The sequence below is a fragment of the Clarias gariepinus genome, chromosome 22 (genome assembly GCF_024256425.1).
Source record: "Clarias gariepinus isolate MV-2021 ecotype Netherlands chromosome 22, CGAR_prim_01v2, whole genome shotgun sequence".
NCBI classification, from domain to species: Eukaryota; Metazoa; Chordata; class Actinopteri; order Siluriformes; family Clariidae; genus Clarias; species Clarias gariepinus.
Window position 1 is genome coordinate 27,510,918 of NC_071121.1, and position 15,634 is coordinate 27,526,551.

At 38.8% G+C, this 15,634-nt stretch overlaps 1 protein-coding gene across 1 annotated transcript; it reads left to right on the forward strand.

Annotated features, from left to right (window-relative positions):
• Window positions 1-8,973: 8,973 nt before the first annotated feature.
• ppm1ka (protein phosphatase, Mg2+/Mn2+ dependent 1Ka) lies at window positions 8,974-15,061 on the forward strand. The gene is given in 8 exon segments (XM_053482868.1): window positions 8,974-8,995; window positions 8,998-9,075; window positions 10,009-10,492; window positions 10,628-10,728; window positions 11,504-11,669; window positions 12,902-13,046; window positions 13,465-13,599; window positions 14,459-15,061. Coding segments are annotated over 8 exon segments (1,263 nt in total). The 3' UTR covers window positions 14,591-15,061.
• The last annotated feature ends 573 nt before the right edge of the window (window positions 15,062-15,634 follow it).

The following is a 15,634-nucleotide window of genomic DNA, read 5'->3' on the forward strand; positions in this document are numbered from 1 at the left end:
GTTCAGCTGCTTCTCGGAGGAACGACGCTCTGACCTGCTGCACTTGGAGGCCATCAGACAGTAAGACAGTGTGTGTAAGTGTCTGAATGTGTGTATTCATCTGTGTTTGTGTGTGTGGAGTTTAAAACTGTGACGTCCGGCTGAAGAGGCTGCAGGTGCAGCAGACAGGTGGGTCAGTCACATGGCACGGACGGAGCAGAGAACACACAGAGTCAGGTGTTTTTATGATCTCAGGGCCAAGAGCGTGTGTGTGTGTGTGAGAGAGAGAGTAAGGGCAAATTTGTCTAGAAAAATAAAGGAGCATCATTTAGTTTATATTAAGAAAGTAAAATGTCACCATCAGTGAATCTAAATGTGGAGTAAAAGTGATGTTATGAACAGTTATGTGTGGGATTTAATAATCTACTGTAAAATAATCTACTAATGCGCTACTGTCTCAATGTAAACAAACACCTGCACCAATAGATATTAATTAGAAAAGATAAAGTGAATATTTTGACTGGGATTAGTTCATATTTTCACTTTGGCTGAAATAACAGCGCTGAAGTGGTATAAGTGAATTTTAACACGCTGGAGTGGTTTTAAGACAAAACTTCATCTTTATCCTTTGATCTACTTTTTCCATTTCTCATCTGTGATTCACTCTCCGATTACCGAACAGGGAGTGTATTTGTCTGAGCACCAAAGAAGGACAACTTAGTGTAAACAAGGCGTAAGATACTCAACCTTACAGAATGGGATTTCTTTGTATTAATAAGTTAGACAGAGAGTTCTGCTGTACAGAGAGACACACAGACATGGACGTGGGCTTCAACCTCAAATAATAATCATAATAATAATAATAATAATAATAATAATAATATCACTGATTACATTAAAGATCAGATTATTATTAGATTTAACTCTTTAACTGTTAATGATGGGTATTTATGCTAATACAGTATAAAAGTCATTCCCTTGTGCGTGTTACACAGTGTTGACACTGGAGACTCCTTCCATATTGTTACTACAAGGAAACCTCAATTTACAGAAAAATACATTATTTCAATCTACTGTCAATTATATAGCAGTATACTCAAAAAAATCTGACCAATCAAAAACACTGTGGTTGATCAGTAGATAATATGAAAGCTTGATTTTATTCCCTCCATCGAGCTTAAAAAGAGATGGAGCAATGGAATGATTTGTCATTATAATAGATATTATTTGTAAACTATATTGTACATTCGTTTATGTTTATCATGAAGAGTGCACTAGGTATTGTATTGTCCCTCATTAAGCATGTGATCTCTCTCTCTCTCTCTCTCTCTCTCTCTATCTCTCAGGTGTTGGTGACAGCAATGACAGGTTGCTAGGTGACCTGGTGTATATGCCATGACACTTCTGTAAACAACTCGCAGCTCATGACAACAGTATGATCTTCTTTTCTTTCTGATACTTTTTTATTCACAACAATAAACGTAAATAAAATAGAAATAACCAGAGCTAGTGTTTTTTTTTTTTTCACATGATGTACACAACTGCATTGTGATCGTATTGCGTGCCATAGTGTGTGTATGTTCTTCCAGGGCAGCCCCATGGGGCAAAATCCATGAATAGTCATGAAACATGTAACTCAGGAGGAAACCAAGCCAGGCGGCTCCAGTGGAGTAAAGCAAACATTCAGCTTTTATCATTTATTATTATTATTATTATTATTATTATTTTTATTTGGATTGGTTTGATTTCCAAGAAGCACAGCCGGACATTTTAAAGAGATGCGTGCACTAAAAGGATGAATCATGTCTGGAGATCTTGTGTTAAGCTGAATTAAATATGCACTGAAAACCCCGACATCCACTGGACACGCAGCAGCAGCAGCACTGTTTTCACAGACAGAGCTCCAGACAGAGCAGACGTGAGCGCAGACACACTGCACAGGGCTTTTCTCCTGCATTTTCCTACATGACCTCACATCGTGCACCGTCTGAGCCCGTCTGATACACACACATGTGTCCCTGTTTTAAATGATGCATCACTTGATGATGATGATGATGAAGGCGAAGACAGGTTTGGAAGTGCTCAGCGTCTGCGTGTGGAACCGTGTCACCTCTAACTGTCTGATGCTTCGTTTCAGGTGAGATACATGATCTTAATCTACAGATTTTTACTCTGGTGTTAATGTGATGTTATAGCAGCTGCAGGACTCTTTAAGTTTTAACATACAGAAGTGTAACATTGTAGCATTTATTGTGTCTATTAAACCTGTGATGATACAGAGCTTCTGTTACACCTGTTGTGAAGTGTTTCGTTCCTCTTTTACTACAGCAGTTTGCACCGTTGTGATTATTGTTCTGGAATGTTTGCAAGATGATTGTTGTAGAATGTTTGCAAGTTTATTCTTTCCTTGTGTAAAAAAAAAGTAGAAAAGAAAGTAAAAAAAAAATTCTAAAGCCACAGCATTCACTGTTACACAGGTTTAACACTGGAGACTCCTTCCATGAATTCTAAAAAAAAACATTTCATTAAAAAAAATAATAAAATCATCCATGAGTGTCCATTGCAAACATCCCTGTAAATGAGCTAGAGAGACATACTAGAATAAGCACCTAAACATAAAGCGGTGTCAGAGCTACTGTTATAGAAATGTATTGTAACAAATTTATTAAAAATGTATTAACCAAAATCTAGTGTCTTCTCAGGACAGTACAGCGCATTACAGCAGTGCTGTGAAAAAGTATTTTTTTTAAACAAATTTTTAATATAACACAAAGATAACCTGAGTAAAGTTTTTAAATGATGATTTAATTTATTAAGGGAAAAAAGCTATTGACATGAATGGAAAAGAGTTATTGACATGTATCAGTCTGGAAAAAGCACATATCTAAGGCTTTGGGACTCCAGCGAACCACGGTAAGAGTCATTACTCACAAATGAAGAAAACTTGGAACAATGGTGAACCTTACCAGGAGTGGGAAGCCTTAGCTACCAAAATTATTCCAAGAGCACAACAAACATCACCTAAAGAACTGCAGATCTCACTTGCCTCAGTTAAGATTAATGTTCATGACTCAACGATAAAAAAGAGTCTGCAGGCATCCACGGGAGAGTTCCAAGGCAAAAGCCACACAACACAAAGGCTTGTCTCATATTTATAAAAAAAAAAAAAACATCTTGATTATATCCAAGATTTTGGGGCAAATAGACAAAAGATACATTTCGGGAAGAAGAGCGGGCCAAAATTCCCCCACGGCAATGTGAAAGACTCATTGCCAGTTATCGCAAATACTTGATTGCAGTTGTTGCTACCAAGGGTGGCACAACCAGTTATTAGGTTTAGGGGGCAGTTACTTTTTCACATAGTGTCAGGGAGGTTTGGACAACCTTTTATCCTTAATAAATGAAATCATCATTTTAAAAATGCATGTTGTATTTACTCATGTTATTTTTGTGTAATATAAAAATTAGTTTTATGATCTCAATTATTTAAGGGTAAGAAATATGCAAAAAAAACCATGAAGGGGGTAAAAAAGTACTAAAATGTCCTATAGACTAAATTTCAAGTACAGGGTCTATAAAGTATTTCAAGGTCACATACTCAAATAGTGTAAAAATGATACATCATGTAATATAAACAAGAGTTGTTGTTAATATAACCCTATTTACGATATAAACACAATAATTCATTATTCTATATATATGTAGTGATATTCATGACTTTTCTGATTATTGTAATTATTATACAAGGAAATCAAAAGGTAATCATAAATGGCATGCAGAAGTCTAATATAATTTTTAAAGATTATTTGGGAACCAACTCATTTTGTTTTGCTCATTGTTTTTACCACAGTGCAAATAAGACATCCAGACCAGCAAAACCAGCCACTTCTTGAAAACAATAAGAACCTACCAACACTAAGCAAATGGAGTCTCAACTAAGCCACCCTCATAACAAGCCCAAAGCACGCTACAAGACTGAGTCCAGATCCAAAAACCAGCATCAAGAGACCGCAGTTCCTCCAGGCATGAGAGGAGTTCAGAACGAAAAGGGAATAAAGTCAGTAGATTCTCTTATGCAAACCAAATCACCAACTGGCACTCTTACACCAAGCACTTCAACCACTTCAGCTCCTACATCTCCCACAGCATCACCAGCTACTTCAACATCACTTCTTGTTCCAGCAGCTACACCTTCATCAATTATTTCCCCCATGACTCCTACAACTAAAATCATGGACGAGCGTGCTCTTGGGATCACTCAAGGTGAGCACAAGATAAAGTATTCCAGGGAAGGAGAACAGAGAACCACTGAGAAAAACTCTTCTAAGAACTTACAGAAACCTACACCCCAAATTAGTGCATCTACAGATTTGCAAAAGAGTTTTCAAAAAACACCACCAACAAAAACAGGCTTGCCTAAAAGTGTCCAACAAACAACTTTTTCTCAAATCTCTATGTCCAGCCAAAAGCTAAGATCCAGTCCTATTCCAGCAAGTGATGATAGAGCTGAAACTATCCGTAAGGGGAGAACCAAAGAGATGGCACCATCACTCGCACCCAAATTTAAATCTAATCACAGTGGAGCATTTGTGATGGAAGACAGTCAAGAGGTACATAGTGTTCAGCCACTGGAGACAAAGCAGAGGAAGATAGAAAAGCTTCAGATGAATAAAGATGAAGAGAAGAACAGGGGTAGGGCTGAAGAAGAAGGGACCTCTAAGGATGTACAAGGGGGATGCTCTCTTAAAGGAAAAGAAATCACTCCACAGGTACTATCTCAATCTCCCATTTTCCCACTAGACAGGCTGCAGTCTCTTTCAGGGTCACCAACAGCTTCTGCATCACAGGTAAAGAAGACAGCAGGCAAGACAGAGGAAAATGCCATGGCCCAGGAAAAAATGTGTGAGAGTGGAAAAAGACGGGAATGGATGGATGGTATGGAAAGCAGAGAAGCCCTTGAACATAGAAATGGACAAAAAGTGAAAGACCAAGAGAAGACAGATGAGGAAATGGAGAAAGAAATGAAAAGACAGGGCAAGAACATTGAAGCCAATGAACAAAAGGATATAGAAATGGAAGATACAAAACCACAAAAAAAAATTAACCACATCTTCAAAAGCTTCAAAGATGTGACGACAATGACTAATTACAACCCTATTCCTGTCCAGACATTCGATGCTGCCCTGCAAACAGAGCTTGTGTATAAGGACGCTGAAGTTCAGGCTGTCGTAAATGTCAGAGACAAGTCCACAACCACAAGTCCAAACATGACACGATCATCCTGGAGCCAACTGGCCAATAAGGCTAACTTCAACAACCATGAGAAGGTTTCTGAAACTGCAAGTCTGAAATTACAAAATGGACTTAGCCAAGATGTAAGTGTTGATTCAGGTTTAGCACCAGTGGAATTAATGGATCAAAGTCCAAGGGCAACCCCTTACAATTCCTCCATATCCTCCAAGCCTACTCGCCAACACGTCTGCCAAATTGAGATTGAATTGTGCAGCCAATCCACTTTGTCTGACAGTCTGGTTTTGCCTAAAGAAGAGGGTTCCCAGTTTTCTTCAACAAGGCCTGGACTTGAAAGAGAACCTAAGCAAGTGGATAAAGATCAAGCCCAGGCAGAGAAGGGTCTGCTTAGAGAGGTGGCATGGGATGACCAAGGCATGACCTGGGAGATTTATGGAGCCGCAGTAGATATGGAGTCTCTCGGCTTTGCCATTCAGAATCACCTCCAGCGCAAAATCACAGAACACGAGCAACGCATCAGACACCTTCGCAAGTCTGTCTCGCTCTCTGAGAATAGTGAAGGTAAAGAAGCAAGAAAGAAGAAGAAAAAGAAAGTCTTCCGGTCGCTCAGACCCACTTGTTGCTTAAAGAGTGAATCTGAAGCCTCAGTTGCTTATTGACTAGAAATGTGATGGTGTGCTTGGTTTTAAAACGACCAAAACATGATATTGGTGCTAAGTGTCTCACCTAGGTGAGAAGTTAATTTTTTTCAGATAGGTTCATACAACACCATTTTTCATAATACTTAATGCTTCTTTTCTCCGGAACCATGCTTTGTTTATTTGTAAATATCCATACACATTTATATTTTTATCAGATAAAAAGAAACACATTTGCTAAATATAATTTCATACCCTTTTATGTAGTGTCTGTAACCATTTTGAATTCAAATCTTTCAATGATCTTAATTGTCATTTAGATGAAACTTTGCCGATTTAGATTTCACAGGAAAATACATTAACCTGAAAAAGTATTTTGTTTTAAAATGCAAAGTTGTAAAGATATTGCAACATGAATTTCAAATGCTTAGCGACACTAGAAATTTATTTTGGAAAAAATTCTTAATTTTGTGTGGAATGCTTTAATTTAAGCAACACTTTTTACAGTTCCTATTCTTCTAGAAACTTACACCAATGTTAGTATCAATACTCATAAAGGAATATGAATAATCGCCATCGTTGTCTATACCGCTTAATCCTGTATACAGGGTTGGAGGTGGAGAGGCGTGGCCTGGAACCTGTCCCAAGAGACTCAGGGCACAAGAATCCATTGCAGGGCACACACATACACTCACATACACCCACTCAGGCATTACGGGCAATTTGGGAAAGCCAATTAGCCAAATCCACATGTCTTTGGACTGTGGGAGGAAACTGGAATACCCAGAGGAAACTCAACAAGCACAGTGGGAAACAAACTCCATGCTTACAGAGGTGGGAATGAAACCTGGCTGGGAATCGAACCCAGACCCTGAAGGTGCAAGGCAACAGTACTGATCAATAAGCCACCGTACCGCCTAATATGAATAATTTGCATTTTAAATCATTATTGTTTAAGGTGAGACAGTATAACAATGAAAAATAGCCATTTTTGGGACAGACATTTTTGGGATTTGGGAAATCATCTCTCCAATACAGTTGAAGTTAACAACTTGAAATTTTTAGGGAGACAAGATTGGCCGTAAACTTCAGAAGTAGCTTCTTTTGCACACACATTTTCTGTATTTTATGTATAACATAAACAAATAAAATCAGCATCAATACTGTGTTTTGGCCGAAGGCTCAGACCAGGCCAACTAAATGGTATAGTTTTAGTTCGAAGGAGAACTTTGAGAACATTTGCTGGAGTTCTGTGTGAGACTTCTTGGCAAGGAGCTGTTGAATTGAAGAGCTGTATACTTTGAGTATCTAATGGCTCCAATATGTCTAACAATGGTAACAGTGGCTTGTTCTGGATGTCTGACAGGAACTTTATCATGGTGTCATGGTGTAGCACTGAGTTCCAAGCACTTACAATGTACATATCATACAGTTAGCCCAGTTAGCCAGTTGTCATAGCTCACACTAAAAAACTTTAGCTCCTGGCCCTGGAGCTTCACCTGAATCCATTTGTTGTAATTCAGTTGTGTATGTATTCGGTTGGTTGGAAGTTTGTTGGTATTATATTCAATACCAGTATTTTCCAATCCTGGTCATTCAGCACCAACATTGGTTCACAGTACTGAATCTAGTTTACTTCCTTATTTTCGACGTCCGTCTTTTCCACACTTTGCTCATCGTTGCTAGTATCATTGTGTCTTGTTAGCAAATATAAATATCCTTATTTTGGTGTGTTTGCACAGTCTTGCTCGTACATTGCTGTAATTGTAACTGTTTTGGTAACTTTGTACTAGCTGAATTCTTTCCACTTTTAAGTCGTACTGATGGTCCAACATTTGGTGGATGTTTCTTTTCTGTTGGATTAGAAATACAGATTTACCAATAATCACAGTGTTTGCTTTTATTTAAACATCTACTATAAAATCCCAAAAATCGAAGTCCTGGCCCTGGAGTACCCTTAGTTGTTCCAGATTGGGCTAAATGGTGTGTGTGTGTGTGTGTGTGTGTGAGAGAGAGAGTTCTTTGGGGCCAGAACAAAAAGTCTGTTCTAGTCTAATGGTTTTGAACACTAATAAATATTTAATTATTTCCATTAGGATTGTTCATGAATTTATGCTTCTGGGGGTTGGAGTTGTTTGCTTGCATCTTGTTTGTTAAGAAAAATCAATGATACATATATATTCAATCATACACTGAAAATAAAGGTGAAAACGAAAAAGACATGTGAAAAGAAATGAAAACTTGTTCACTTCTCACACAAACACTAAATTACTTGTTCTTTCCTCTGAAGGCTCCCAGTGGAATATCTGCCCCACTTTCTCCAAAGGTGAAATGTGTATGAATACATGCATGACTTACTTGGGTTCATCTCTCTCTCTCTCTCTCTCTCACTCACCCTCTGTTTTTCATTTTCTTTTTATCATACTTTCTCTGCACTCTTTCTATATAAATGATTTATACTTACATTAAACCTACATTAGGTCTTTATTTTCATAATTAATTGATGGATCATAGATGTAGGCAAACTTTGCAAAAGCAAGAAAGAATGGGGTGTGTTAGAGACGTTAGCACGGGGTACTTATCCTGTGTTATTTATAGACACACCCATCATGTGGAACACTTTGCACATATCAAACCACTGAGTGTATTCCATCTGATTCCTCAGACATTATGCCAGACACACACTACCACCACAGGAGCAGCACTGACCAGATATTGTTTGGAATACAGAGCAGATGACATCCACACTGACCACGTATAAGTCTGTACCAGTGCACGTTTTAAGAAAGTGTCTAATATGTATAAAATCAGATAATGTTAATGCCAGACAAACTCATGCCAGCACCACACATGGTATGTTAGATTTTAGTGTTATCGGGACTTCAGAGAGTTGCGTAACACAGAGTCTGGTTTATAGGTCAGTATAGTTTGCCCTGACTCAGATTGCATTGCACGTCATGCACTAATCCATCTGCATCCCCGCTGCATCTGATTGGCCGAGAGACAAACACCCCAGGCTTGTGACTGCCCTTTCCATTTATGGAATATTGAAATAAGATGAAACTCTCTTGGTGTATGATTGGTTGCTGTAAATGACTTACTTGCAATGCAGTCTGCTCTCACATACACAATCACACACATGCCGGCTCGGGGAGAGCATGCAGGGGGTGGAACCATCCAGAGAGAATCATAACTATATATAAAACACGTAAGTAAAGTTATTAATCTTTTTAAAGTTTTGACTTGTTTGTTGAATGCTAAAACTTTGTTACACTGTAGCTGTTTAATACAGCTTTATGCACATGTGTATGTTTTGTACTTGTACTTTTGTGTCACTATTACGCGACAAAAAGACTTTGAAAGGTTATTGAGTAGCTAAAATAGCTGTGATTCTGTAGTTACTGAATGTTGCAGCCGTGCACAACTTTTTGCCCAATTTTACCAAATATACAGTACACTACTGCTCAAAAGTTTTGGATCACTTGCAATTTGCAATTATTTTCTACATTCTAAAACAATACTGAGGATTTCAAAACTATGAAATAACATAACAACGTAACAATAACAACAACAGTCAGTTGTTATTTTAAGACATGAAGGTCAGCTGTTCTGGAACAGTTCTTGCAAGAACAGTATTGTTGAGTGCATTTGCAAAACCTCTCTCATGAAGACCTTCGCAGGAAAGCAAGACCAAAACTTACCTTTGCTGCAGAGAAGAAGATCATTTAGAGTTACCAGCCCCAGAAATCACCAGTTAACAAACAGCACCTCGGAGTAGAGCCATTATGAAGGATTAACAGTGCATGCTTTACAATGTAGAAAGAAAAAAATCAGGAACGACCATAGAGTTAGTAATAACCCAAACTTTTAAGCGGTAGTGTATCACTAGACAGGTGCCTCCACGGGTGCTTTAGTAAAATGGTGGACACCTGTGTTGTTTGAGTGAAGTTACACAGTGTATTTCATCCTCTTTCATAAACTACAGATCTCCACTCTTGATCAGTGTCAGGTTCTCAGGGCCCCTGTTGGCTGGAGTTTTTAACAGTTGGACGCTGTTGCCTTGTTGATTGTTGGCTAAACAATGAATGCTTGTGCAGTACAATGTCCTCAAAATATCATATAAATGTGTTTTTCATTACAGGAGTATCAGAGAAACCTCAGAAAACCAGCACATTTAAAATGTCTCTCTCCGCCATCACCTTCTCTGTCCTTCTGCGCCGCTCATTCTCCTCAGTTAGCAGGAGCGCAGGCATGAGTTCGGGCCGGTGTGTGTGTGCATGTGCGTCAGTACTACCCGGGGTCCGCTGGTATGCCGCGGCCGCTGCTGCTCATTTAGATGCCGATGGAAGCGGCCGGCCAGCCACATGGGACTCATTTGGGATTTGGGACAACCGTATTGAAGCGCCCATTCTGTTACCACCCAGCATACGCTACGGTAAACCGATCCCACGCATAAGCCTAGAACATGTGGGCTCGGCCTCGCAGATTGGTCGTCGTCATTACAACGAGGATCGACTGCGTGTAGCTGAGCTCACGCCCTCCACCCTTTATTTCGCTCTGTTTGACGGACATGGGGGCTCTCAAGCTGCAGACTTCTGCTACACACACATGGAGCGCTACATTAGGTGACTCATACACACTTTGAGACCTACTGTATGTACATAAACAGGCACTCAACATAAGTACAGGTTGCAGGATATCAGGTTAATGCCCACACAGGCTGATGTATCGTGGTGTGTTTATGTTTGTGTGTGTTGTAGGAAGGGTCTGGAGAAAGAGTGGGATCTAGAACAGGTGTTAACAAAAGCCTTCCTACAGGTAGACGCTGCCCTGGCCTCCGAGTTCCAGATGTATGGTAACGGTACGGATACAAAAACATTTCAGTCTCACACAATCCTTTTAAAACTTTGCCAGATAACTTTTTAAAGAGCTGTGACAAGACATGGTGTGGTCCAAAACCAGATCAGTCCCGAATAATCCAGAGCAAGGTAATACTCAGCTGTTTAACAATATTTAGCTCGGAATAGTAAAACCGATCAGAAACAAAGTAGATCTGGAGTCCATTCCAAGAACATAGCATAGGATTTCCCCAGAATGTGATTCAAAGTCTTCACAGAGCACCACACTCGCAGACCTACACCAACCCAAGAAGTAGCAATGAGGTTTTTTTGGGAAGGTGCAAGGAAACCTGAGACCCACATAAACATTAAGCATGTGGAACTTCACACCGATATGAAACCAGGCTCAGGATAGATTTATTGACCCTGGGGATGTCAGATGGGACCCCTACATACTTGGTCCCCTGTACCAAAATTAAAAAAACGTATCTCGAAAGTATATCATGAAAAATGACCTGTCCCCACTTCTACATCTACAATACCCCAAAACACTTTTGTGTAAATAGCTCTTTCTTTATAATGAAGCGGAAAAAAGAAACACAACCTGTTACCAAACCACCTCCATTTGGGGGCCTAGTTTCTTCCTGATCAGGAAACCAAAACTAGCAAATCACAACCCTTTGACTGATTTTATTTACCAACAGTCTGTTGAAATGTGCCACATGTTGCTCTGTGCATTAACATTTGACATTTTTGGTTTATGTTTGGATACCATTTTAAAGTCCTATTACTTTCCAGCCTCTTTGATGACGGTGGGCACAACAGCGACGGTGGCTTTGCTAAGAGACGGGATAGAGCTGGTCGTTGGGAGTGTCGGAGACAGTCGGGCCATTCTGTGCAGGAAGGGTGAAGCATACACACTCACTAGCGACCATACGCCTGAGAGAAAGGATGAAAAACAGAGGTACAGGTCCTACGCAGAACCACTCTGAACCTCTGAGAATGGCATTCACTGGCTAATGCTAAGTGGACTGTGTGTGTGTCTGTGTGTGTGTTTGAGAAAGTCCTTTCTCTTGTCACCTTCTTAAAATAGACCAACTGGTCTTCTCTTGATGATTTAAATGTCAGTACCTTTAAATTTGCCAACAGTTAGCTAACAGGCATATGACATTAGCTAGTCAGTAAACAAAGCTAACTTAATGAGCAGTGAGTATTTGCTAGCAGGAATTCATAAATTCATAGCCATAAACATTAATATTTAGCTTAAGCTGGATTTTAACACAAGATAACTTGGTGTAATTTATATAAAAAAAAGATTTTTATCATACTTATGAATGTTCTTTGCAATGGTAGCACTAGATAGCTTACATAGAATAAGCTGACAGGATTACTGTCTGAATATGATGATTTTTTTTTAATGACTGAGCTGTGAATATTTGCTAGCAGGCTAATACCAGGGCTAACAGGATTTCTCAGGGGATTTATAAATTCATGGTCACAAATATTAAAACTTAGTCTAAGCTATATTTTTACCATAAGCTAACTTGGTGGAATATATGAAAAATAGGTTTGTAAATCATACATATAAATGTTCATTTCAATGGTAGTGCAAGATAGCATACTTAAGCTAACCTGACAGGATCATTGAGAGGATTAAAAAAAAAAAAATCATGTTCATAAATGGTTACAACAATTAGCTTGTTTTTTTTTTGTTTTTTTTAAAGTTATTTAAGTATTATAAGTGATAAATGCTGTTGCTCACATGGTTGATATTAGCTGGCAGGCTAATACTAGCGCTAACCTGAAAGGATTTCTGGAAAAATTCATTACAATTTATGTTTGTAAATGTTAATCCTTTCACTGAGCTAAATGTTAGCCTGAGAGGGTTAACATTTAAGTACAGCATAGTCGGCCTGTGTGCTGAAGGGATGACCAAAAAAGGAAATTCTTTAATTTTGTTTATTAAATGACAGAAATTGAAGGAATATTTAAAACTATTGCATAAACTCCACATAACTGTGTTTTACTTGTGCTCCTGTGTCATGTCGCCATTCCCACGCGCTGTTCGCTAAGCTGTACGCTATCTGCACTGGTATCTCGGTGTATGCTGGTATGTGTGTGTGCTTGACCTCTTGCTCTAATTTCATTGATATGTTTGCTGTGTGTGTGTGTGTGTGTGGGGGGGCTTTCTATCAGAATACGCAACAGTGGAGGTTTCGTAACATGGAACAGTTTGGGTCAAGCCAACGTGAACAGCCGTCTGGCGATGACACGCAGCATCGGAGATTTCGACTTGAAGCAAAGCGGCGTTATCGCGGAACCCGAGATCACTCGCATTACAGTGAGCATTACTGCCGCGGCCTTGTGTTCCAGTGTATCATACTTTAAAAAAATATAAAGTTTGAACTTTAATTTGAGTAAGAATTAAACATCAATGAAGGAATAATCCCTTACTTTGTAAACCTGATCAAAAACCTAATTTTATAGTCGAGTTACATGTAAATTGTTTATTGTTCTTTTTGTCTGAAATAAACTTAAAATTCCTACCATGTTTACAAACATTTGACAAATTTTGTTCATGTACATATGTATGTTTAGCCACACCCACAAAACTCAAAATGACTGGCAAAATGAACGTAAAAGGCAAAATGACTTTGCAGGGTGAAAACTTATTACACTGCGAAACAAAAAACAAGGAACTAAATAATTTTAGTATCTTATTTTAGTATCTCAAATGGCTTCCTGGTTTCATCTTTCAGTTGCAGCATTCTCATGACTCCTTTCTGGCCCTGACCACCGATGGCATTAACTTCATCATGAGCAACCAGGAAATCTGTGATGTCATCAACCAGTGCCACGATCCCGCAGAGGCTGCCCACATCATCGCGGAGCAGGTAGCCCGTTAGCATTAGTGATACTGTTAGACCTTAAATCTTAAAAGGGTTGCAGTTTAAATAAGGGGAGCTACTTTGTTTGGGGGTAAAAAACAAAAATTAGTTCTTAGACCCCGACTGACTCAGTGTTAACAAGCTCGCCATATCATCTGAAGATCGCGAGTTCAATTCCCGGGTGTTATGTAGCCTCTGGCAGCTGGGAGCCTAAATAGAGTCCTGATTGGCCGAGCTCTCGCACTTAGCACTCTTCCATCAATTGCAACTCTAGCCAATCATATGGTTCAAGGGAAAAATGTGAAAACCTTTGATCTCCCTGGTTGGAGCTTTGATGGGGGAGGGCCCTTATAATGGGTAGGAATTGGCTACGACTAAATCTGGAACCTGTCGTCCAAAAACAACCAGGGTTTTATACCATCGTGCGGCAGAATACTGGATTCTGATTAGAATAGTTGATTCATTTTCTAAAAGAGTGGCACAGCTGCCATTTATAGGACTATTAATGAACTCTGTGGATTTTAATAGACTTTAAGACTTGTTATTGAATAAAGAAAAATGTACCTGCTGGTGCGAGTGCATGTTAAGTGTTAAAAAAACTACCAAATCAATTTAAGCTTTAATTCATAAACCATCAATAGACATTTAAAACGTTGTCTCACTAGAGATACAGTATTTGCTACCGTTCTTCATCTGAGGGTCATACACATTATGGGTTCAGTCAGGACTGTGTGCTGTTTGACCTACATACTTGAAATAAGTATCTAGTAATGAATAACTCAGTCTAAACACTGTGTGTGTGTATGTGCCTGTGTGTGTGTGTGTGTGTGTGTGTGTGTGTGTGTGTGTGTGTGTGCACTTTCAGGCTCTGCAGTACGGCTCTGACGACAACAGCACGATCATCGTGGTTCCATTCGGATCGTGGGGCAGGCAGCAGATTTCCCACCACAGCTACTCCATGAGCCGAAACTTTGCCTGCAGCGGACGGTGGGCCTGAAAAGTCATGACCATTAAAGCTGGAATGTGTGAATGTGTTGTGTAACATACATGTGTAACACCGTAGCTTTAACGCTACATACTGTATCAAATTGTTTTCGAAAAATATTTTATCACAGATGATAATTGATGTGTATCGTTGAGTATATTTGAGTATGGTATTTTTGTACCTAGTGATACAGTATTTCCCCCTTGTACAGCATATACAATATTTTTATTAAAAAAATTGCTAAATTAGCAATTTGAGCAGTATTTTTTGACTGATACTAAAATGGCGCATTCCAGATAAGTGTCTTTTGCAGCGCAAAAACCCTCTAAATAATAAAATGTCCATTCACCCAATAAAAACTTTCACTTTTTTCCCTACTGAGACAAACAAAAAAAATATTAAAATGTGAAAATGCTTATATAACATTGTTTTGAATCCTTAAAGACTATCTATGATGCAAAAGAAATAAATATTCTTTGCTTGTTTTTTGTAATTTTTTTCCATATTTACCAATTTTAAACAAAACATTTATGCAGTTTATCCCCCTGATGTGACCTCATATAAGAGGTAGCTCTTAAGCAGCTCATTTACATGGCATGTTTGGATGAGGGCTGAAATAAAGGTAGTTTACTTTAAAAAATGCATTAGGCATATGTCAACTAGAGCATTAACACACACACACGCACGCTTACTTTTGGAGTACAGTGTCATATCCTGTGACTATGATTGTAGTTAGTCCTAATAATTAAAAATTATACTTAGCAATTTTAAACACTTTGATGCTCATCCTCTTTCATGTGCTAAAATAAAATTTTCCCCTAGATGTGCCAGTAGTCTTAGCCTCAGAAACTCCGCCTACTTATTACATCATATCTGATGCATTTAGCATTTTTCTGGTCTCAACCGTTAGGATTGTGTGTTTCACTGATGACTTAGACTTTATCATATACCCATTTTTAACACAATCTACTTTTTGGAAGCGAGGGAACTGGACGCTGGATTCAAGCATTTAATGACAATCCATGATTGCAGAGTTTTATCATGTGGTCTTGAGCA